Source organism: Pseudonaja textilis, chromosome 1 (assembly GCF_049901715.1).
Source record: "Pseudonaja textilis isolate UNSWEBS1 chromosome 1, rPseTex1.2, whole genome shotgun sequence".
Taxonomy (NCBI): Eukaryota; Metazoa; Chordata; class Lepidosauria; order Squamata; family Elapidae; genus Pseudonaja; species Pseudonaja textilis.
Window position 1 is genome coordinate 27754827 of NC_141990.1, and position 22342 is coordinate 27777168.

Consider the following 22342-nt stretch of genomic DNA (forward strand, 5'->3'; position numbering starts at 1 on the left):
TACACACTATATTCTTAAAAAAAGAAAAAATTATAAATATATGTAATTAAAACAACACATTCCATTCCAATTCAATTCTATCATTAATATTAATATTCATTAAAATCTTAACTTCTTTAACATTACTTTTCAATTAAATATCATACTTCTATTGGAACAATTATAAGCTTTCCATAATTAATTCCCACCCTTCACTTATATTTTATAAAACATTAACTAAATAAAATGTTCCCATCCCTTCCTAATTCAATTTTCTCATTTATTTTATTTCACTTATTTTATTAACAAACATTTCACAAAATTACACTAACTATTTTATCCCTCATTTTAATCATACATTGTTTCCAATTTTCTAAAGTTATTTCTATTACTAATATAACAACACAATCTTATGTACCTTTACAGAATCCCTTTTTCAGTTAAATTTTCACCCATTATCTCTAAATAGGCCCTGTTTCTCTATATCTTGTTCCGGTCCTTTGTAACTTCTTTTCCTTTCCTTCTTCCCTCTCTTCTTCTCTCTCCCCCTTTTACCTCCTTGTCTCTCTACCTCTATTTCTCTCTTCTGTATTCCCCTCTTCTGTTGCTTTCCAGTATTATACTTATTTTTCGAATTATTTTTCTTTTCTTTGGTTGTTTTTTTAAGTCTTAAATTCTCCATTCTCTTTCTCCCCTTTCCTTTTTCTTCCCCACATAGAATTACTTGTTCATTAAAGATGGCTTCTTCTTTGTCCCAGTCTTCTTGTTTTGCAGACGTTTCTTGTTGTTTCTCATAGTTCCAAATCTCCATTTCTAAGAATTGAAAAATGAAGCCAAAAGAACCTCTCCCTTCTTATGCATCTTCTTTGTACTTTTTAAGTTCCATTTTCAATTTATCCAGAAGTAGTGCCATTGTATAAATTTTTAAACAACCACCTGATTAATTTTAGTCATTCAAATGCAATAACCAAGAACCCAAAGATCACCAAATAATCCAATTACACGCAAGCTGTTTCTTTTTGCTCTTTTTTTTCCACTTTCTCTTCCTGGGGTTCTACTGTTTAGTTACAAAGTTTCATTAAAATGTATCTTTTAGAAGTCTTGCTGAAGTTTTACTGTAGGTTCTTTTTAATTCCAGGCAGTCTCCTCCCTCTTTCCAGATCCTGCCCTTTTATTCTTTTTCTCTCCTTTCCTGCTTATGAAAAAAAAAATAGTGTCCAGAAATCTTTATTATCCCTTTGACATTTTGTTTTATTTTCAGCTTAATTGCCTGTTGATGTCAAAGCGGATTTTTCCAATTTCTTATTTAAGTCTCTTAGTTGTCAGTATAGGGAAAGGGAGAGAAGAAGAAAAAAACAAACCTTTCCCTTTTCACTTTCCTTCGCTGCTTCTGACTCTTCTTTGGGAGTGATATTATTTTTTTGTAAGTTTAAATTCCAGGGTACCTTAGTTGTTGCTTTTGCAATTTAACCTGGTCAGCCAAAACTTTCACTTCTTATCTTTCTCCTGCACATTCTTTTCCGGTCGAATTCTTCTTTGAGGTGGCCATTTCTGACCACTGCTGCAACCACCTTTGGGAAAGGGAGTAATGGCCAACTGAGGAGGAGAGATGTGGCTCTCCTCAACCCTGCTGGAAGTCTCCCCCCTCTTCACCACCTCTACGGGGTGGCTTAGCCCTGAAACCAGCCGGCTCAGGGTGCTCCAGCAGCGAGCCCAGACCAAAACCGTGCACGATCGCGGATTTCTGTCTGTCGCCAAAGGAACTCAAACCGGCAGCCCGTAATTTCTGTAAATGGTTCTGAAATCCCTGATAGAATGTTCCACTTTGAAATATTATTCAAAAGTTAAAATAACATTTCAAGGAACTCGCAGAAAGGTATGAAAAAGTAGTCATGTTTCACTTTGGCCATGCCTTCCTGAATTTTCTTTCTCTTGCATGGTTCAGCTACGCAGTTGGAAGGAGCTTGGAAATCATCTAATCCAATTCCTCACTTCCTGAGTTACTTAATTCAGATTCTTCATTTCAGAATATTATTGCCAAGTTCCAGATCAATGATCATCATACCACCATTGACTAGCTTGCAATCTTCCATTTGTTAGGAAGATACAGAAGCTTGTGGCAGATCTATCCATAGGAAGCCTGTAGATCCTTTAGAGCTCAGGCCCTGGTTTGGGATGGTGACATGATTGGTTGAGGCATTAGTGGTAATTCTACCTGTGGAACAAGACGACCTGGCCATATTAATTCATGCTGCTATTGCCACCTTCTTGTCTATTGTAACACTTTCTATTCTTAAAAAACTACCTAAAAACTATGGTAAATCTAAAATACAATAGCCAGTGTATTGTCTTTGTACTAATTGTTAAGACTAGTTTTGGAGATCCCGCATTGGCTTTGGAGTACAATTTAAGCTTCTAGTTTTAATCTAAAAGTCCTTGATGGTTTGGTACTTCGAGATGTACAGAAATTCCTAGTATTACCAGTACTGACCCAATTAATTCAACTGAGCAGAGAGGCACTGCTACTGATCCCATATATTTGGGAGGTCTAGGAGGGCTGAAGTGAGGAAGATTTACATTTCTACGGCAGCACTGATGCTGTCAGGTAGCCTCCTGGTTGACATCAGGCTAGCCCCTTCCTTGTTAATATTTTAAAAGTGTCTAAATATTGAGCTGTTCTGCACAGCCTTCTCCTTTTCTTTTTGTTAAGCTATATTCTCTTACATTTGTAGTTTTATTTGGATGGGATTGTGAGGGTTTTTTCCTTTATAATTATATTGATTTTTATTTGGTGCTACCCTTACATAAGCCAGCAGAAGTCTCTGAATTGTGATGGGGACTGCAGTCAAGAAATTAAAAGATGCTTGGTTCTGGGGAGGAAAGCTATGGCAAATCTAGACAGCTTACTAAAAGCGGAGACATCACCCTGCCAACAAAAGTCAAGGCTATGGTTTTTCCAGTTGCAATGTATGGCTGTGAAAGTTGGACCATAAGAAAGGCTGAGTGCCAAAGAATTGAGGCCTTTGAACTATTGTGCTGGAGAAGATTCCTGCAAGCCCCTTGGACTGCAAGGCGATCAAACTGGTCAGTCCTAGAGGAGATCAACCCTGAGTGTTCTTTAGAAGGCCAGATCCTGAAGATGAAACTTAAATACTTTGGCCACCTAATGAGAAGGGAGGACTCACTGGAGAAGAGCCTAATGCTGGGAACGATTGAGAGCAAAAGAAGAAGGGGATGACAGAGAATGAAGTGACTGGATGGAGTCACTGAAGCAGTTGGTGTGAACTTAAATGGACTCCAGAAGATGACAGAGGACAGGAAGGCCTGGAGGAACATTGTCCATGGGATCGCGATGGTTCAGACATGACTTCGCAACTAACAACAAAAGAATTGAGGCAAACAAATAGATGAATAAATAAGGTAACATTAACAAACCAGAAATACTAGTTTTTGCTGCTGAATACTTTAACTATTGATTAGGATCCTTTTTCTGTTTAGCTAAAATTTCAGTCACTGATTCTATTCCTGGCCCTTCACCAATAAAAGATAAGTTTGTGTCATCTTCATTATCTTTCAGTCATCTGAATACAGCAAGCCAAGAATATAACTGCAAGAATGAATGCAGTAATGAATCTCTAAACCCCTCTTGCTGCTTAGCAGTTACATGATTTGATGGCTTTGGGTATGTCATTTTAAGGCATAGGTCCACTTCGGAGCAAAAATATGACCTATTTTACAAGGTGTTGCAAGACTTACTGATCATATATGTGAAATGCTCAGATACCAGGGATTATAGTTAAGTCCCCTGCCCTCCAGAAGATAGTCCTACCATTTATTTTTTTTGTGTGTAATGCCTTTTCCAAATATTAAACTGCACAGCGTAAAAACAACAACCCAGGTTCTTAACTGTCTAGCAAATTATCTGGCTAGAAAGGGGACAACTTTTTCAGGCCAGATACTCACTCTTAAAATTTCTTCTTAGAGAAATTTACTTAACACAAATGTGTGTCTTTGTGCATTTCTTGAGTTTTGTGGTTTTATCTCTCTCCCTCTCTTTCTTGCAGTTGATCTTATTTGCAGATTCTTTAATTAAGATTGCATTTTAAAATCATATTTATAGGTATTATTACCATCAATATTTAGTGCAAAAATGGTGTAGAAACCTTTTAAATTTAATTGGTGCGGGGTTCCTTAAGTGATACTTTCCCTTGTGTCTAAGGTTTCCTTGGCTCCTGCTGGTATTTTACTTGTACGGCTATACGAGGAGGAATGAAGGAGATATACGTGGCAGGAGGGAAAGGATAAGTCTTTCATAATCAGAGATATTTAGATTCCAGGAATAGCAAGAGGCAGCCAGTACTGCTGATTGGATTTTCAGCTTCAGCATTTTGCTCCCTTGAATGACATTAAGTGCAATTGCGGAATATATTAACCCATGGTTCACTTAACCTCAGTTACTCAAATTGTTGACTTTGACAGTGAAAAGTAATCTATGGAGGAAATACACACACACACACACACACACACACACACACACACACACACACTGTTCTGGACATAACTCATAATCAGGAGAAGCACTTTTGAATGAAAATATAGAGTTGCAGCATTTTCAAGTGATGTCTTTCCATAGAAATGAGTAGGCAAATGGAAAGGGGAATTCAGACAATGTCCCTCTTTTGCAAGTATTACAGGGGGTTCTATCTTTTGCAACCTGAGCCACATCAAAAGTGAAATACAATCCAAAAAATTCTTTCCCATACCTGTGCTGTCAAGGATTCTGTATCACCATGTAAACATGATGAAGTAAATAAGTATAAATAAATCCTGAGTTGGAAATATTGCTTGATGGAATTTGTATGAAGAAACTTATTACGGGCAAGGATATGGATAGACATACAGTATAGCTTATTTAGCGTAAGTACCATAATTTATTGAATAAAATCTTATAAAGTAGAATAAAATTATGGCCAGCCACCTATGTTTGGTCACTGCTGTATATTTTAAAAAATAGTAAAACTCTGACAATTGAATAAATTAAATAATTCAGAAAGCAAATAAAAATAAGAAAGAAGGCAGTGTTATCCCTGGTGGAAATCAGCATTTTGCAGTCACATCAAGTATTAAAGTCTGTTTGCTGCAACCCATCATATACAATAGAGTAGGATCTGGATGATTATCATGAGGAAATTCTGGCTTCAGGGCTTTGGATTTGCTCATGAAGTATAAGCTAGGAAATGCTGCTGTTCATATCATTTGTAGTTGCTTCAGCATTGCTCAAGTTCCCAGTTTCTCCTTCCTGAGGAAAATCAGCTTGCTTAATCTGAAAACCTGCTTAGCCAAGAGACTTTAGACCTGTCTGCTTAACAAGAAAAGCTGCAGTTCCTAGGGCCAGAAGAAGATGCCTGTTGAAGTTGACATAGGAAAGTAGCAGTAGTGGTTGTGGGGATGGTAAAATAATGCTGATGATGTGTTGATGCCAAAGGATAACCAGCTCTGGTTCTAGAAAAAATAGTTATGTAAGAAAAATAAAGATATCCTTATGTGTATAATTAACTTTAGACGCATATAATAATATACAGTGTAAGGTACTATAATTTGAAAATTTGTTAACCTCTGCCTGTTAGGTCAGCATTGTACCTCATTATTGGAGATAAGGGATAAGCCAAGAGATGTTATAAGGATGCCTTGAATTTCACAGTTAGGATGAACACTTTACTTTTTAAAGTGTTAATTCATAATTTGTGATTCTTGAAAGACCATAAGAATTGGCAAAGAAAGCATGGATAAGAACATAAGTGTGGGATATAAGGCACAATGATGCCATATGTCATAATACCTTCACATAAATTATGTCGTTAGTGTGGTGATGTCATATATCACATGTGACCTTATATAACCTTTCCTCTGCCTGCTTTTCCTCCTTCCTCAGGTCATCATATTTTGCCTCCTCTGCTCAATCTTCCTTAAGATGGGGAAGGAGTAAAATAATAGGAAAGGAAATGCATAGCTAAGGAAAAGTTAAGCAGCCTCTCCTGTTTGCTGATTCTCCCTCACAGATGCCCTTTTCCTGCCATCCATTAGAATTACAAAGTTGCCACAAAAGATTTTCCAGTGCTGTGATTGGAATTACATGCCCAGGGCCCTACATTTGGAGTAAAAAAGATAAATACATGTCTTCAAGGCTTTGCAGAAATACAGCAGGATTGGGGCAAGTCTAAACTCTAGGAGAATGATATTCCGGAGTGTGAATGCCTCAGTAGAAATGGGTCTCCTCTGGATCCCACCAGATGTTACTCTTTAATGGGCAGGACCCAGAGTATTCCTTTCCTCTTGGATCTGACAGGACAGGTAAATACAACCGAGGAGAGATAGTGCTGGAAGAAACCTAGCTCCAAATCATGAAGGGCTTTAAAGATGACAACCAGCCAGATGTGGTATTCAGCAGGTTCTGACCAGTTCTGGAGAACCAGTAGTGGAAATGTTGAGTAGTTCAGAGAACCAGTAAATACCACTTCTGATTGGCCCCATCTCCATCTATTCTCTGCCTCCCAAGTCCCAGCTGATTGGCTGGGTCTTCTTTTGTTGCCTTGCACAGGAGAATGGAGCTGGAAAGCAGGTTAGTGGAGAGGAAAGGAATGGGGATTTTACAGTATCCTTCCCCTGCCATGCCCACCAAGTCACACCATGCCCACAGAATTGGTAGTAAATTGTTTTGAATCCCACCACTGAAAACCAGCACATCGAATTAAACCCAGAAGCATAGTGGCAACTAATAATATCACACACACCAAATGGTAAGCACACATAGCTGCCAGCATAGCAGCATTTCAGACTATTGTGTAATATTCCACTACATAAAACAAACGTAAAATCTCTGGCCTCAAATCCCACATTACATCATTGTTTTCTGATCTGCTGTTGTGTTTTGCTTGTTGTTTAGTGAGAGGATTTGTTTTTATGTACAAGAGCACTGGGGTGTCTACATTTCTCTGCAAATTCAGGTGCTACAGAACCAGATCAGCCTTTCCAATCACGAGCACAAGGCCTTCCTAGTCTTCCAGCTGATGAATCAGAATTTTCTGTTTAATTCTCAGTCACTCAGCTCTTAATGCTCAGTGGCTGCAGTTAATATTTAAAATAGAAGTCTTAGGGTTGAAGGCATTTCTGTCCAAGAGCCCCAATATCAACTGCCGTGCATGTTTTCTCAAATCCTGTGCAAACTGGCTCAGGCATTCAAACCCTATCTGAAGCTACCAGCTGTGACTGGTAGCACATGTACCATGGAGGGGGCTCATAAATCATGCCCATGGGATACCAGTAAGTCACTACAACTTTAAATCTCCACCATACATATGTATCTAAGCATTTTATAAATGAGTAACTGAAAAACTCAGATTTTTTATCTCCATTGAATCTTTTGATAGGCAGATGAACACAAGATACAAAACTTAAGACTGGGCTGCCAGGGACTTCCGGTTTGAAGGGCTTCGGCAACAGACAGGAATTCGCGATCATGCACAGTTTCTGCCTGGACTCGCCGCTGGAGTGCCCCGAGCCAGCTGGTTTTGGGGCTAAGCCACCCCATAGAGGTGGCGAAGAGGGGGGAGACCACCAGCAGGGTCAAGGAGAGCCGCATCTCTCCTCCTCAGCTGGCCAAACTCCCTTTCCAGAAGGCGGTAGGAGCAGTGGTCAGAAATGGCCATCTCAAAGAAGTACTCAACCAGAAAAGAAGGTGCAGGAGGAAGATAAGAAGTGAAAGTTTTGGCTGACTGGGTTAAGTTGAAAAAGCAATAACTAAGGTATCCTGGAATTTTAAATTTTACAAAAGATAACATCGCTCCCAAAGAAGAGTCAGAAGCAGCAAAAGAAAGTGAAAAGGGAAAGGTTTGGCTTTTTTTTCTTCTCTCTCCTTCCTTACACTGACAGCTAAGAGACCTAAATAAGAAATCGGAAAAATCCACTTTGGCATCAATAGGCAATTAAGCTGAAAATACAATAAATGCCAAAGGGACAATAAAGATTTCTGGACATTAAAAAAAAATTTTTTCTATAAGCAGGAGGGGAGAGAAAAAGAATAAGGGTAGGATCTGGAAGAGGGAGGAGACTGCCTGGACTTCAAAAGAATCTAGAGTAAAATTTCATTAAGACTTCTAAAAGATACATTTTAACTGAAACTTTGCAACTAAATACTAACCCCAGGAAGAGAAAGTGAAAAAAAAGAAAGCGTAAGAAGAAACAACTTGTGTGTATTTGGATTGCTTGGTGACTTTTGGATTTTTAGTTATTATATTTGAATGACTAAAACTAATTGGGTGGTTGTTTAAAATTTTTACACTGGCATCACTTTTGGATGAATTGAAAATGGAACTTAAAAAATACAAAGAAGATGCACAAGAAGGGAAGGGCTCTTTTGGCTTTGTTTTCCAATTCTTAGAAATGGAGATCTGGAACTATGAGAAACAACAAGAAAAGACTGTAAAACAAGAAGACTGGGACAAAGAAGAAGCCATCTTTAATGAACAAGTAATTTTATGTGAGGAAGAAAAAGGAAAGGGGGAAAGAGAATGGAGAACTTTAGACTTAAAAAAACAACCAAAGAAAAGAAAAATAATTTGAAAAATAAATATAATGTTGGAAAGCAACAGAAAAGGGGAATGCAGAAGAGGGAAATAGAGGTAGAGAGACAAAGGGGTAAAAAGGGGAGAAAGAAGAAGAGAGGGAAGAAGGAAAGGAAAAGAAGTTACAAAGGTCCGGAGCAAGATATAAAGAAACAGGATCTATTTAGAAATAATGGGTGAAAATCTAACTAAAAAAGGGATTCTGTAAAGGTACATAAGATTGTATTGTTATATTTGTAATAGAAATAACTTTAGAAAATTGGAAACACCATATGATTAAAAAGAGGGATAAAATAGTTAGTGTAATTTAGTGAAATGTTTGTGAATAAAATAAATGAAATAAAATAAATGAGAAAATTGAATTAGGAAGGAATGGGAACATTTTAATCAGTCAACGTTTTATAAAATATAAGTGAAGCGGGGGGGGGGGAATTAACTATGGAAAGTTCATAATTGTTCCCATAGAAGTATGAGATCTATTTGAAAAGTAATGTGCAAGATGTTAAGATTTTAATGAATATTAATATTAATGATAGAATTGAATTGGAATGGATTGTTGTTTTAATTATATAATACATTTATAACTTTATCTTTTTTCAAGAATACAGTGTGTAGTTTAAGAGTGTACTAAGCAGAATCCGAATGGAAGTTATGTATTATGTTGAGTGTTATAATTTTAGGGGAAAGATATAAAAGCGTCATACTCCAATCAGTAACTACAGGAGAAATTTTGTTTAATGAGAAAAGATAATAGACAATTGAAACAGGACAGACAAAAAATATAAATACAACTATTGAGATGGAATAAATAAAATAAAATTAAGAAAATTAAAAGAGGGGAGAAGCTATGTAGAAAATGTAAAATAATAATAAGATATGAAATAGAATATAAAAATGAGCATGAACCTGAATTTGCGTTAGTACGAAGAAACGTAACCCGGGATTATGCTGCTTTCAAAAAAGATGTTTTATTTGTATTTCTTTTCTTTTTGTGAAAACTCAAATAAAACTTACCAAAAAAAAAAAAAAGAAAAAAAAGACTGGGCTGCCATAAGAGCCGTGCTTTGGAAGGGAGTATGCAAGTATGTCTTTGTAATAGAACCTTTTCTTCCAGGGTTTTGCATCGTAAACCAGCGTCTCCTAGCAACCAATCCAGGAAGGATGGCCAATTTAACTGCGGAGGGTGTTAAAGCTGTCCTTCAACTGCAGGTAAAAAAGACAAGGAAAAGTTTAAGGTGATTGTGGTAGAGGGAAAGGAAGAGCCCCAGAAAAACTTGGTGAAATATAATATTGTAGTTTGTCAAGTTCCATCCCCATGGAAACCAGGAGGGCCTTTAAATAAGCCTTCAAACGCCTTCCTGCCTTTTTCCTGGAGAAATCTTGAAGGCTTGCATTTGTAAACTGTCTGGTTTTCTTCACTGTTTTATTTTGTTTTTTTACTTTATTCTGACCAAGAAAACATGGTTTTTAAAAAATGCTGTTGCACAGTGTCTTTTGATTTTAAAACTACTAGGAGATGCATTGATTAAAGTAGCCGAAGATGCCTCAGCCAGATTCTGACTGTGCAGTTGAATGTTACAATTTGCCCTGATGTGACAATTTTAAACCCAGAGAGGGGCTTTTCACACTGGATTTTTTAATGTGTTTATATATGAGAGGTTGACCTTGATGGCAGAAGTTTTTCTTTAAGAATAATGCAATTAATTACTGGGTTCTTGGATTGTTTTGATATTTCATTTTCTAACTTAGTGATGACAAACCTTTTGGGCTTGGCATGTCAAAAATTCAGAAAAAAATGGACTGGACTCCTCTCTCCCTCCTTCCCTTCCTCCCTCTGTCCTAGGAAACAGGCAATGGCAAACCACTTTTGAAATCTTTCTAAAAAAACTGTCGGGATTTATTCAGGCAGTTGCCAGAAACACTGACTCCCTCTCTCACTGACACTGACACACTCTCTCTCTCTCTCTCTCTCTCTCTCTCTCTCACACACACACACACACACACACACACACACACACACACACACAAGAGAAACAATTTCTACCCATGCACACACATCTAGGCCACCCTGAGCAGTGGTACTCACTGAGGACTTTCTTCTTGCACAGAGGAAGTTGAGTGCAAGGGCCATGCAGCCCACTGCTCCCTAGGATCTGCCATGCATCACTCTGGAACCTCCAAAAACCACAGAAAAGCACACTTCATATAAGAGCATGGCCCGCTTATGTGTTGCGGAGGCCCACTTGCGTGTTGTTGGAGGTTGTGTGAGAGCACACCCCTTCTTGTGCAGCCTCGCACATTGCCCAAAAGCATGCCTCGTTTTTGCACGATTTCTAGAGGCTGTGGAGGCAGCCATTCTCGTGCAGCCTTGGCAACCTCCCAAAATTGATGAGGAACAGGGCCTGCTTTCAAGAATACTCAATAGGTATTGGCAAATACAAGTGTGTCACCCAAAACATAATGGCATCTTGCTTTTGACACACGTCATAGGTTTGCTATCACTGTCCTAACATTTATCCATTTATTACATTTTTATAACTCACCAGCTCAAATTGGCATAAGGGATTGTCCACAGAGACAAAGAATGTGACTGGCCTAAAGTCACTTTATGTATTCAGTGGCAAAGTAGAGATTTAAGCCTGTGTTTTGTTTACTAAATTTGCCATTCGTATTTTGTTGTGGGTTAGTGTTTTTTCCCCAAAAAATCACAATCATAGAAATAAAATTATACTGCAACAACACATCACTAGGTGGGGGAAAGACACATTGTTTTTAAACAGTTCCAGTTTGATTATGATTTTTCTATATATATTTAAAAACTGATTATTAATGTCCATAATTTGGAGTGGTCCAACTCAAGCAGAATTAAACTAATGAATTAGTATTATAGGCAGATCAAATCAAATCAAGTTTGTTACAGTCAAAGACTAGAGAGCAGAACAAATAAAAATATTCAAGGAATATCCAGTTAAAAATTCTAGAATGAAGTAATAAATAATAAATAAAATCTGTACTAAAATCACAATTTGGCATCCAATCTGGCAGGAAGGATTCTGATATTGGACTTACCACAGTGTGTCCTTAGGGTAGTTTTATATGTTTATGCAGCAGAGGTCTTACAGTTGTGTCTGGAGGAGTACAACCCATTAAGAACTAAAAATCCACCACACTGGAAAAATTAAGAGCAGCCACTTAGTTGTGTCAGGTTGAATATAAATGTATTCCTCTTCATGAAGACCACAATAGCCTCCAGCCCTTAGAAAAACCCTTGACAGTGTCAATTGGTTGAAGTAGAATTGAGATATACAACTGTTGATACCTGACCCTATGTTGAAGAAAGATCTCACCTAGTGGCTTTATGTAGATATTAAATAGAAGGAATGAGATAATTGACCCTTTGGCATCTCACCAGTCATGGGCTTAGGCTTGACTTCCCTCCCTTGTCAACACTGAGAACCCAGCAGGCTGACTAGCAGAAAGTTCAGCAAGCTGTCCAGTAGATAATCCTGCAAGCAAACCTGGTAGCTGGCCAATCTATAATCTTTCAAATGAAATTGACCAGATAGGACCTTGATGGTTAATGTCAGAGTCCAGTGCTCAAACTAGAAGGAGCAAGCATTCACTCTTCCATCAAACCCCATCTTCATTGCAGCACTACCATCTGGCTTCTCTTGGTGAAACTTTGATGCTTTACAGTCACTAGTTGTCCTGCTGCAATACCTCCATTCATTTTACTCCAATCTTCAAAATGGGGACTTTCAAATGGATCTTTTCTCATGCTGTGCCAGAGTGAGTGAATCCATCATGAAATATTTTTCAAGTCAAGGATCTGTCTCTTTACTATGAGCTGAAGACAGTCTCCTATTCTATGTCTTGTACATTATCTTACATTGGCCCTGCATCAAACTTCAGCTCCTGACCAGAGTACTTTTCATTTTCAAAACCAGCTTCAAATTTTCAAAAAGCTATTTTAATAAAACTCGTCACCCACTGACTAAAGGAACACAAGTACGTATCACCATTATCTATGCCACCAATTAAAAGCCCTTATCAAGGATTTTAAAAAAATAAAATTACTTTTAAAAAGTTCTGCAGAATCACAGGAAAGTTGAGTTTTTTTAACCTGATACCATTTTGAAATCTGAAACTTATGTTCTTACATTTCAAAGGCATCTCTCATCCCTGAGCTAAGGTTATATGGGAACCATAACCATATGGTTTAGTCAGCAAACCATGATTCAACTAGACTTAAGCTTAGTTTTATGCTGGACAGGGGACCCTATTACAGTATTGTCTCTTCAGAAACAAACCACAGCTGTACAAAAAAAAAGAATAATGCAGCATTAGTGGCTATTACTCATGATAGTTACAGGGCATTCCTAAATAATGATTTAGCGTCATTGGTTTGATGATATAAAAACTGTCTTCGTTGCTAATATATTGGTATAGCAAGGACTGGTTGAAATGAAAGATGCTGTAAATCATCAGAGTGGAAATAGCCACATAAGAGCTGTTGTATTGTAAGCTTCCCAGAGTAAAGTTGGCTTCTGTGTGGAACAGAAGGCTGGGCAAATTGGTCTGTGATATTTTAAATTCTTCCCTGATATGAAGCAGTACCACATATTAACAGCTTTTCTTGTCTGGTGCTTTTTTCAGCAGAAGCCTGGTCGCTTGTTTCTAAGAGATTTGCTGGAGTGGAAGGAGTTTGATGAAATTCAGGAAGTACGTCAGAGTATCAAACTTGATGCCCATTACTATAGCCTAGTGTTTGCTGCTAACAAAGGTTTATCCTGGCAAGCTGTAGCAGAAGTAGGAAAATTGACAGGGGAGCTATTGGAGGAAACCCAAGGTAAGCCAAGATTGCATTTGTTACAAAAAAAGTACACTGCAACAGTTTCAACTGTAAAGGAAACATTTGGGTTAACCCGAGTCAACTTTGCACCTCCTTTTATAGGTGACCAATGTGGAATATATCAGTATCTGATGTAGAAGGAATGAGGGAGATTTTCCTTCCTTCCTTCTTTTATTGTATTACCACATTATCATTATGGTTGGTTGGTCATATAGTTAGTCAAATGTTTAGACTGAATTTCGCATTTTTGTCCACCTATTGAATCATTCCCAAGAATCTGGGTTAGGCAGATACTTTTGTTTAATAATATTAAAAGTATCATCATAAGATATAAGCTGTTCCAAGTAGAGCTGCCTTTTGCAATTGATGGAAGGTGATTATGTCAGTGCTGATGGTGTTCAAGTGATACTTCAGATGTTTTGGGATTCAACTGTCAGTACTTATTACTATTGATATTATAATTGCTTCTATTTGCAAGTCTGTGGTTTTCTCCAGTTCTTTCTCTTCTCTTCTGCAGTCTTCAGGTAATTGCAACATCCACTATCCAGACTTTTTGTCTTTCTTATTGACAATTAAGTCTGAAGTCTAATTATTAAGTTAGGTGGCAGGTGCTTGTCTGTTTGAATTCTAAAGTCCCAGAGCACTTTAGCATCTTCATTTTCTTTGTCTTCTTTTGTCTATTTGTGTGCACCTTGCCAATTCTTGCTAGCAGACAAATAGTTTCTTGCAGATATTTCAATTCACCATTGTTTATGCCAATTCACCCTTGTTTCTATTTGTCATGCTGTGGTTTGTAATTGGTTTGTGTGATCTTCTTACAGCAGCTAAGTGGTCCTCTGTTTCTTCAACTTCTTTGCAGACGTGGTATTAGCTTACTGTTGTTATCTTCTCAATTCTGACTTTGTATATACTTGTTTTTAAGGCTTGGTCTTGTGCAGCCAGAATTAGCCCATCCATCTTTTTCTTCAGCTTTCTTGCTCTTAGACAGTGGTATATTAACCATTAAATAAATTAAGCACGTGCTTAGGGCACTAGGCCCAAAGGGGGCACCACAAAAACTTTTATGTAGCCTAAGTTTGGCTTTGTTTCTCAGTATGTACAAAAGAGGGGCACCAAGATTTGTCAGCACTTAGGGCACCAGTGAGCCTTAATCCACCACTGCTCTTAGCCATCTGCATTGTCTGCTGGGTCAGTTTGGTCCCTCCGGTAATCAGTAAATCTTCATAGTGTACTAGCTTCAGTGCCCCCTCTTCACTTCTTCCGATACCCATTTTTCTTTTTCAACTGACCAGTATACCTGCAACATTCCATGCCCACCTATGAATCTTGGGAAATAGAATCTGTCAACCTCTCTGCATGGATGAAAGACATGATTCATTGCCATTACTTTTATCATTTTCCAATCCAGGATTTTTAATTCTACTTGAGTCCAGTTCACTATTCCAGTTGTGTATACAAATTTGGTGACTAGAATTGCCTGGGTTAACACCTGGTGGTATTTTCTCCACCATGTCCTGGTGGTATTTTCTCCACTGAGTTTGTACTTTGAGATCTTCACTGTCATGATGTATTCTTTTCTAACCTTCTTCTTGACTTCAGTGTGCTTAATATGTTCAGTTTGAAGGATGCCCCTGTATTTGTAGTGATCTTTATCCAGACTTGATGTAATTTCCATAGGGCATATTAATAGATTATACCTGGCCCATAGAAATGAGGCAGAAGTTTACTTCAAGTCAAACAGTCAAAGAAAATCATGCATTGGCTGATTATGTAAAAGACAGCCAAGAACAAGCATTGTTGTAAATTAAAATTTGAACTTGTGCAAGAAACAAAATATGAAAAGCCATCACACAGTCAATTTCTACAAAAGATTGAGGGATTTTGGGGGGATCAGCTGTTCTTTGTTTTACTGAAACCTGGCTTAATCCACAAATTCATGAGGATACCACCATTTACATCTCAGGATTTCAGATATTTAGATCAGACAGAATTGAGGAGACAACAGGTAAAACAAAGGGTGGAGGATTATATAGCAACAACAGTTGGTCTCAGGATATAACTATATAATATATAAATTCTGTGATGAAAATTTAGAATCTTTACATATCAACTGAAAGCCATTTTAGTCTCTACATGAGTTCTCCTCATTTCTCCTCATAGTTGTGTATGTTCCTCCCCAAGCTTGTGTAAACAAGGCATTACGAACTCTTTCTGATCAAATTATGGAGGCTGAAGCCCAACACCTAGATTCCCTTCCCATCATTTTAGGAGATTTCAGTCAAGCAAATTTAAGGAAAAAGCTCCCAAAATATTTCCAACATGTAAATTGTCCCACCAGAGAGAGGCAAAAATACTTTAGACTACTGCTACACAACAGTAAAAGATGCTCAAATTTCTCTTGACCTAAAGTCATTAGGTATCTTCTCACATGTTCTCACGATAGTATGCTTCACTTAATTTGGGCTAGGGATTTATTCGCCCACATTTCATGATTCATTCAAAGATACCAAACATGACCACTTCATTGTACATTTTCCTTTTCAAAGTATGTGTTTTTCTTCTCTAACTTATCAATATGTTTTGATTACACCTATCTAGATTGCTTAGTGATATGGTATCGGCTGTCTTTTATTCTCACTGGCCTTCATTTGATTTAGAAATTCCTGAGGTGTTGACAATGGCTACTGCAGTTGGCTTTTTGACTCCAGTCTTTGCAGTCTTAAAAAGAATCACCCCATCTGTTTCTAGACATATGAAATGTTTAAACTGCTGACATTCAAACAGTTGGATATTAGAATGGAAATGTAAAAAGGACACTGGCAGAAAGGATTCTTTTCGTATAGCTCTTATTCATTTATTTTCAAGCCAAACGATGTTCTAAGCACAATTTAAATTTAAGACAGCTTTTTGTTACAGTCTAGCCTCTTTATTTCCAACACTAGATCTGAGGACTTTGGAACAGTGGTGGGATTCAATTTTTTTTACTACCGGTTCTGTGGGCGTGGCTTGGAGGGCATTGCAGGGGAAGGATACTGTAAAATCTCCAGTCAGAGGTAGTATTTGCCGGTTCTCTGAACTACTCAAAATTTCCGCCACTGGTTCTCCAGAACTGGTCAGAACCTGCTGAATACCACCACTGCTTTGGAAGATATATTTTGTCAAAAATTGAAATGCTCCAGGCATTTACTTCTATTCAGGATTTACATATTGTTTTTATTGCTAAATTGTTCTTTATCAAGTCTTCTCTAAGTTTGAAAGTAATGGTAATCAAAATAGCTTGAGAGAGTCCCTATATTACATGCCATTTACTTCTTTTTGGTTATTTCTTTCTTTCTGCTGTTCTTCATTAGACAAGTCAATGGTTGTTGTGTATCACATATTTTTCCAGAATTTCTGAGATACATATAATTTTACTTTCTTTTTCTTTTTCTAAAAAAATCCCATCTTTGTATGTCTCGGTTTGTTCTAGTTTTTGTCCATTGTCTTCTCTTTTATTTTTGATTTGCAAGGTTGATCCCTTTCAATTTTTTTTTTTTTGTGATTTGACAATAAATAATCTCACTGGCCCATTTGAATCATGTTTTTTGTGAGTCATTCTACTGATTCAGCACTGCCTCAGGTTGGTCATAATTTGCTAGTAGTTAAGGCAAACTGTTAGTCACTGGTGCTTCTGGATTGACCTCTAGCATTTAACATTGTATTTAGAATAGAACAGAATAACAGAGTTGGAAGGGATTTTGGAGGTCTTCTAGTCCAACCCCCTGCTCAGGTTTCATCTTGATCACCTTTTTTTCATGTCCCATTTCTTTCATTTCTCAAGAATGTCTGCTGCCAGTGTGAAATGTGTTTTTATTAATGGGAGACACTGTAAAGATTTTCATTAATAAAACCATAAGAAAATTGCTACTTTTATCTACTGAGTATATGAAGAATTCAACCATTTCTTATCACTGACATAGCCAAGTAATTAGTTTAGTTCCTATTTCCTATATCTTCTTTGGACTATTAATAGTTTGTTAGCAGTCCTTTATGACTGTGCTCTCTGCCCTTTCTTAGGGATCCAGAATAGTGCAATTTGTATGGCCCTTGATCTTTCCCAATTTATTCCTCTTTCTTCCTCTGCCAATCTTTGCATTGGCTAGGTCTTTGGAAGTCTTGCCAAGACTTACCATTTTCTGGTGCCAACTTTCTGAGCTGGGCATACAAAAAGACCACTTACCTGAACTGTTCATTTGTAAATTATGTTCCTGTATGCTTAGTTCTATTCAGTAAACAGGATTTCTACATATCACAATGGTTACCTCATGTTTTCAAGGTATATTTGGATATCCCAAGATTTGGAAACGTCTTTAATATTCTTTGTTCACAATCTTTATGAAGTTAGAATAGTTTTTGACATCCATTTAAATTATGGTAGTGTGGTTGTACACTATGTTGTGATTTTTACTGTTATTTATTTATGGTGTATCTATTTTAAAAACTTATATAGAGACCTTTTATCCATTTAGGGTAATATAGTGCAGTGGCCCCAAACCTTTTTTGTGCCGCAGCCCGGTACTGGCGTCACAAAATCATCTGCGGCCTGGTACCGGCATCAGCACACATGGCAAGACGAGCCGAGCGACCGGCCAGCCAGCCGTCCCCCACTTCTCCTCGCCACCTTCAACTCCTCCTTTGCACCTGTGTCGATGGGCTTCACGATGGCTTCAGGACGGTTGCTCGGCTCGCCTTGCCATGCGTGCTGAAAGAATCCTCGTGTCTTAGTTTTGTTCGAAGCCACCCCCACCTTCAATGAAACTAAGGCGTTAGGATTCTTTCAGCACCCAAACACCGCTTTCTACCCAGAAAAGCTCACCGGAAGCACTTTTTCATCAAAACAAGATGGCAGTGCCCAGCAAACCGGTGGCCTGGTAGAAATTGTTCCACGGACCGGTACCGATCTGGGGACCGGTGGTTGGGGACCCTTGATATAGTGCACCCATTTAAGCACTATCATTCTGGATAACTTATAAACAGCAATAAGTAAGTAAGCAAGCAAGTAAGCAAGTTAGTAAATATTACCAGCAAAACATGTTTCTAAAACTCTCAGCACCCTTCCCCCCAAAAGCAATAAACAGCTTTACTGGAGTTCAACTTTGTCCTGACATAATGCTTATGGTAAGAGCCAGGACCCAGTTCTTCAAAACTTTGGGAATAGGGGAGAAGAGTATTCTGCAAAGCAGTGGAAGCTACCAAGACATGTTGACATGATGGCAACATTAAAGGAAGAGATAGGGTACATGCCTACCGTATCTGACCTTGTGGAACAGTATTAAATATAAATACATATGGAATAAAAATGCTATCTTCCTTGGCACTATAAAGGCAACAATCTTAAAGAAGAGACATAGGACCCCCCATTTACAAAGTAGGCTGAAGTCATATAGTGATCTGGGTCATAGTTAGGCGACCCTGATGCCACCCTATCCCATGATGATATCTCAATTGGCATGAAGGTTAATCTTATACAAATGCAAATTCATGATATCTTGATTCCCAGTGACCTATTTTGGGAGGCAGAGACATTGTGCTTGTCAATTTTTGAAATAAATTAATGCCAAATCTGTCTATGTAGACGTCTTTAGTGTGACATTTTATATCGGGTGACCTTGCTTGTTGATGTGAGTCATTTTGTTCAAGGCCTCTTTGTTGTCCCTTCAGTTTGCGCCTCAAATCTCTTTGTATCTTTTTCATTTGAGATGTTTCTTGTTTGGACTCCATCTGTAGCCAGAGCATCTCACTTGGTGACTTTTAGCCCAACCCACCTCACAAGGTTTTTCAAAAAATATAAGAAGATAGAGCAATATTTGTGTGCCTTATGTTCTTGAGCAAAGATGGAATAAAAACACATGTATGTGTGTGTCCAAAGAAGCGGCTTATAAAGCAGTAAAAATACCCTTTCTTCATGTACCTTAAAGTTGTTGCTTCTATTACTGGCTACTTGATGAGTCAATTCCTTGCTGCTGAGTGAGGATCAAGTGAGGAATTATGAGACTGGCTGGGAAATGTTATGGCATGTCAAAAATGAAGATCATGTATTTGCAACAGCAGTCTAAAGCAGCCACAACTTCCCCAAATATCATTCCCTCAGGAGTAATGGGTCCTGGATTTTGGACTCATTCTGTACATTAGCCTATTTGAGGTACTTTTCGTTCAAAAATTTCTACGCTGTAATGCACTGTTTCACCCAGTAGAAGATCATGACAACAAGAGTTTTAATAGTACGCAGATAAGAACATAAGGATCTTTTTTATGTTGTCACAATTTAGTATGGCTTATTCCCAAGCCCTTATACAGAGCAAAAGAAACAATGAAAGCATTACAACTAAAGCCACTGGTGTCTTCAGATAACTTGTTTTATGTCACCATGTGTACTAGCTGATACATACTGCTGAACTGCAAGTTTTTTCCCCAGTCTTAAAACCTGGCTCCTTCTTTTTAAATATCTGAGATTACTCCTTTTTTATGTATTTAGTATTGCATAAATTGTACATTTGTAACAAAGGCAAAAAAAATCCTTGCAGTGCCCCCCCCCACCATCTCTCTCTCTGTGTGTGTGTGTGTGTGTGTGTGTGTACATGACTGGTTATTTAAATATTAACTTTTTAAAGCCACTATGTATGGGTTTTAATAGAAAAAATGAATAATAGTAATGACATAATAACCAAGAAACTAGTACTTTAGGTCTGTAATAATTTATGACGTATAAGGTTTCATGGATTTGCTTACAAAAGTTTATGCCATAATAAACTGCTTGTCTTTAAGAAGATGACTGATTAATATTACTGTAATTAATTAAGATAGTCATCTTTCTAGAAACAACAATCTGATAACAATCATAATACCAAAAAATCTTGGCTGGTGCTTAGAAAATCTGTGCATTGGCAAAATTTCCATTGGTCTATTGCAAAGGTCGCACTGCCTGGATTTGCACATATACTACAGCTGATGCATTATGACATCCTAGCTTCTTAGGAAGAACTTGATGCCTATGAAGGGCAACACCAGCTAAAGAACTGGCAGCTGTGACTTCACATTGTTGTGTACGGATAATAATAATGTCTTCTAAATTTGGCCAACTGCTTGTTGATCTTTTCCTGCTTAATTTTCACAACAGCCTGGATTAGTAGATAATTTGTGCATAAAACTGTGTCACATCTCCCTCTTGTGGCTGGGATAGAGCAGGAATCTACTTTAAAAACTGAAAATAGAAAAAGTACCTTTTAAAAACAACTGCAACTGACAGCTTATTCATTCCCCATTTGCCCGAAAATGAAGGGATTTTGTGTACTAACTCACACAACTTTCTAAACACGGCTTTAGGGGAAAAAATACAGTGGCTGTGATCAGTGCAGTGTACAAAAACAACAACAACACTCTACTGTTTAAAATTTTGTCCTGCTTATATAACAGACTGTGACAATAGCTAGGCTCCCACAATGGTTTTAATTATGAACTACCAAAATGTAGCCAATGGACACATTATATACCAACTCAATTTGTATCTAGCCAGACCTATGATATCACCACTATGCATGAACATACTGGACATAGCCTCAAAGTTTGTTGACCTCCTTTCCTTTCCTCTCCTCCTTATAGCAATTATTTTAGATTAGAAGCCTATCAGGGTGAAAATCTGTCCTCTTATATTCTGTGAGGTATCATCTCTATTGAAGCTTCTTTATAACAATACAAGCAATAATAAAATTATCAGGAGAAGGCCTAATTTTAGAAACACATATGTGGTAATATACATGTTTGCAGGTACCTGTATGTGCGTGTAAGTCATCCTCCAACCATTATCTGAAAACAGCATGATCAGTATATACACACACACAAACATAAACATCCCACCCCAGCCAATCTGTGGAGTTAGAGAAGACAGTTATTAAGGGAAATCAATTGTACACTTTGGTTGCATTGACCAAGTAGCTTGTGGGGGATCAGAATTGTCAGCGATGTACTCTGTTTATTAGAACAAGGTAGATTTATTAATATCTTCTTGTCTGGGTCTTTTGTTTTGCGAAGAAGGGATGTTAAATGGGGTGACTACTTCCTATTGAAATGTTACATCTGAATCTATATTATATGTTTGAAAAGTAGGTCAGGTCTGTTTGGCTGAATTTTCCTTTATGCAAATACTTATAATGAGTGTCTATATAGAAATTTAGCACGAATAGTAAACATACTCTTGTGAAGCTCAGCTTTGCCCCAATATCCTTGGTTTCAATATACAGGGAATTGTATTTTTTGAACATCAGACTATTGAATTATAATCATGCCCACCTACAACTTGTAATAACACAGCCCTGACATGGGCTATGTCCCCACTTGTACTCACTCTTGTACAAATATCTCCTGGCAATATTTTTTTTTCTCCCAGGTCACCACGATCTGGCTTTCATTTTCTCCCCAGCTTGAGACAGTACTGATGTCTTAGCTGTACTGATGCGAAAGTAATGTTTTCCTTTTTTGTTCTGACACTATCCAAACGTAGCCTCCAAGTGTATACAATCTGTTGAGCTTTGTTATCTCAGTGAGTTCATTCAACAAGAATCCAATAATTAGTTGATATCAGCACTGAATTCGTGCTTGAGAGGAGGTGATCCAGAAGAAAAGAAGCCTGAACATCAGCTGATAGAAATGTGAGGAACTGTGCCTTGTAGTGTGAAGCAACAGCAGAGACATCTCTTTCACTTCTCAGCGAAGCTCACTCTCTTGCTCCACTTCTTCCTGCATTAGAAGAGCCTCAGTGGCGCAGTGGTTAGAATGCAATACTGCAAACTACTTCTGCTGCAGTCAGCTGCCTGCAATTTGGCAGATCGAATCTCATCCAGCTCAAGGTTGACTC

At 37.8% G+C, this 22342-nt stretch overlaps 1 protein-coding gene across 2 annotated transcripts in view; it reads left to right on the top strand.

The window, feature by feature from the left end:
- Positions 1 to 9724: 9724 nt before the first annotated feature.
- The window catches only part of C1H8orf74 (chromosome 1 C8orf74 homolog), a 32146-nt gene continuing 19528 nt past the window's right edge, over positions 9725 to 22342 (top strand). Inside the window, exons 1-2 of one of the 2 annotated variants that reach the window (XM_026715954.2) lie at positions 9725 to 9809; positions 13257 to 13449. In XM_026715954.2, the coding sequence (XP_026571739.1) occupies positions 9762 to 9809; positions 13257 to 13449 (241 nt within the window). In that variant the 5' untranslated portion in view covers positions 9725 to 9761. The remainder of the gene's footprint in view (positions 9810 to 13256; positions 13450 to 22342) is intronic. The other variant, XM_087929995.1, reaches the window with a different exon arrangement.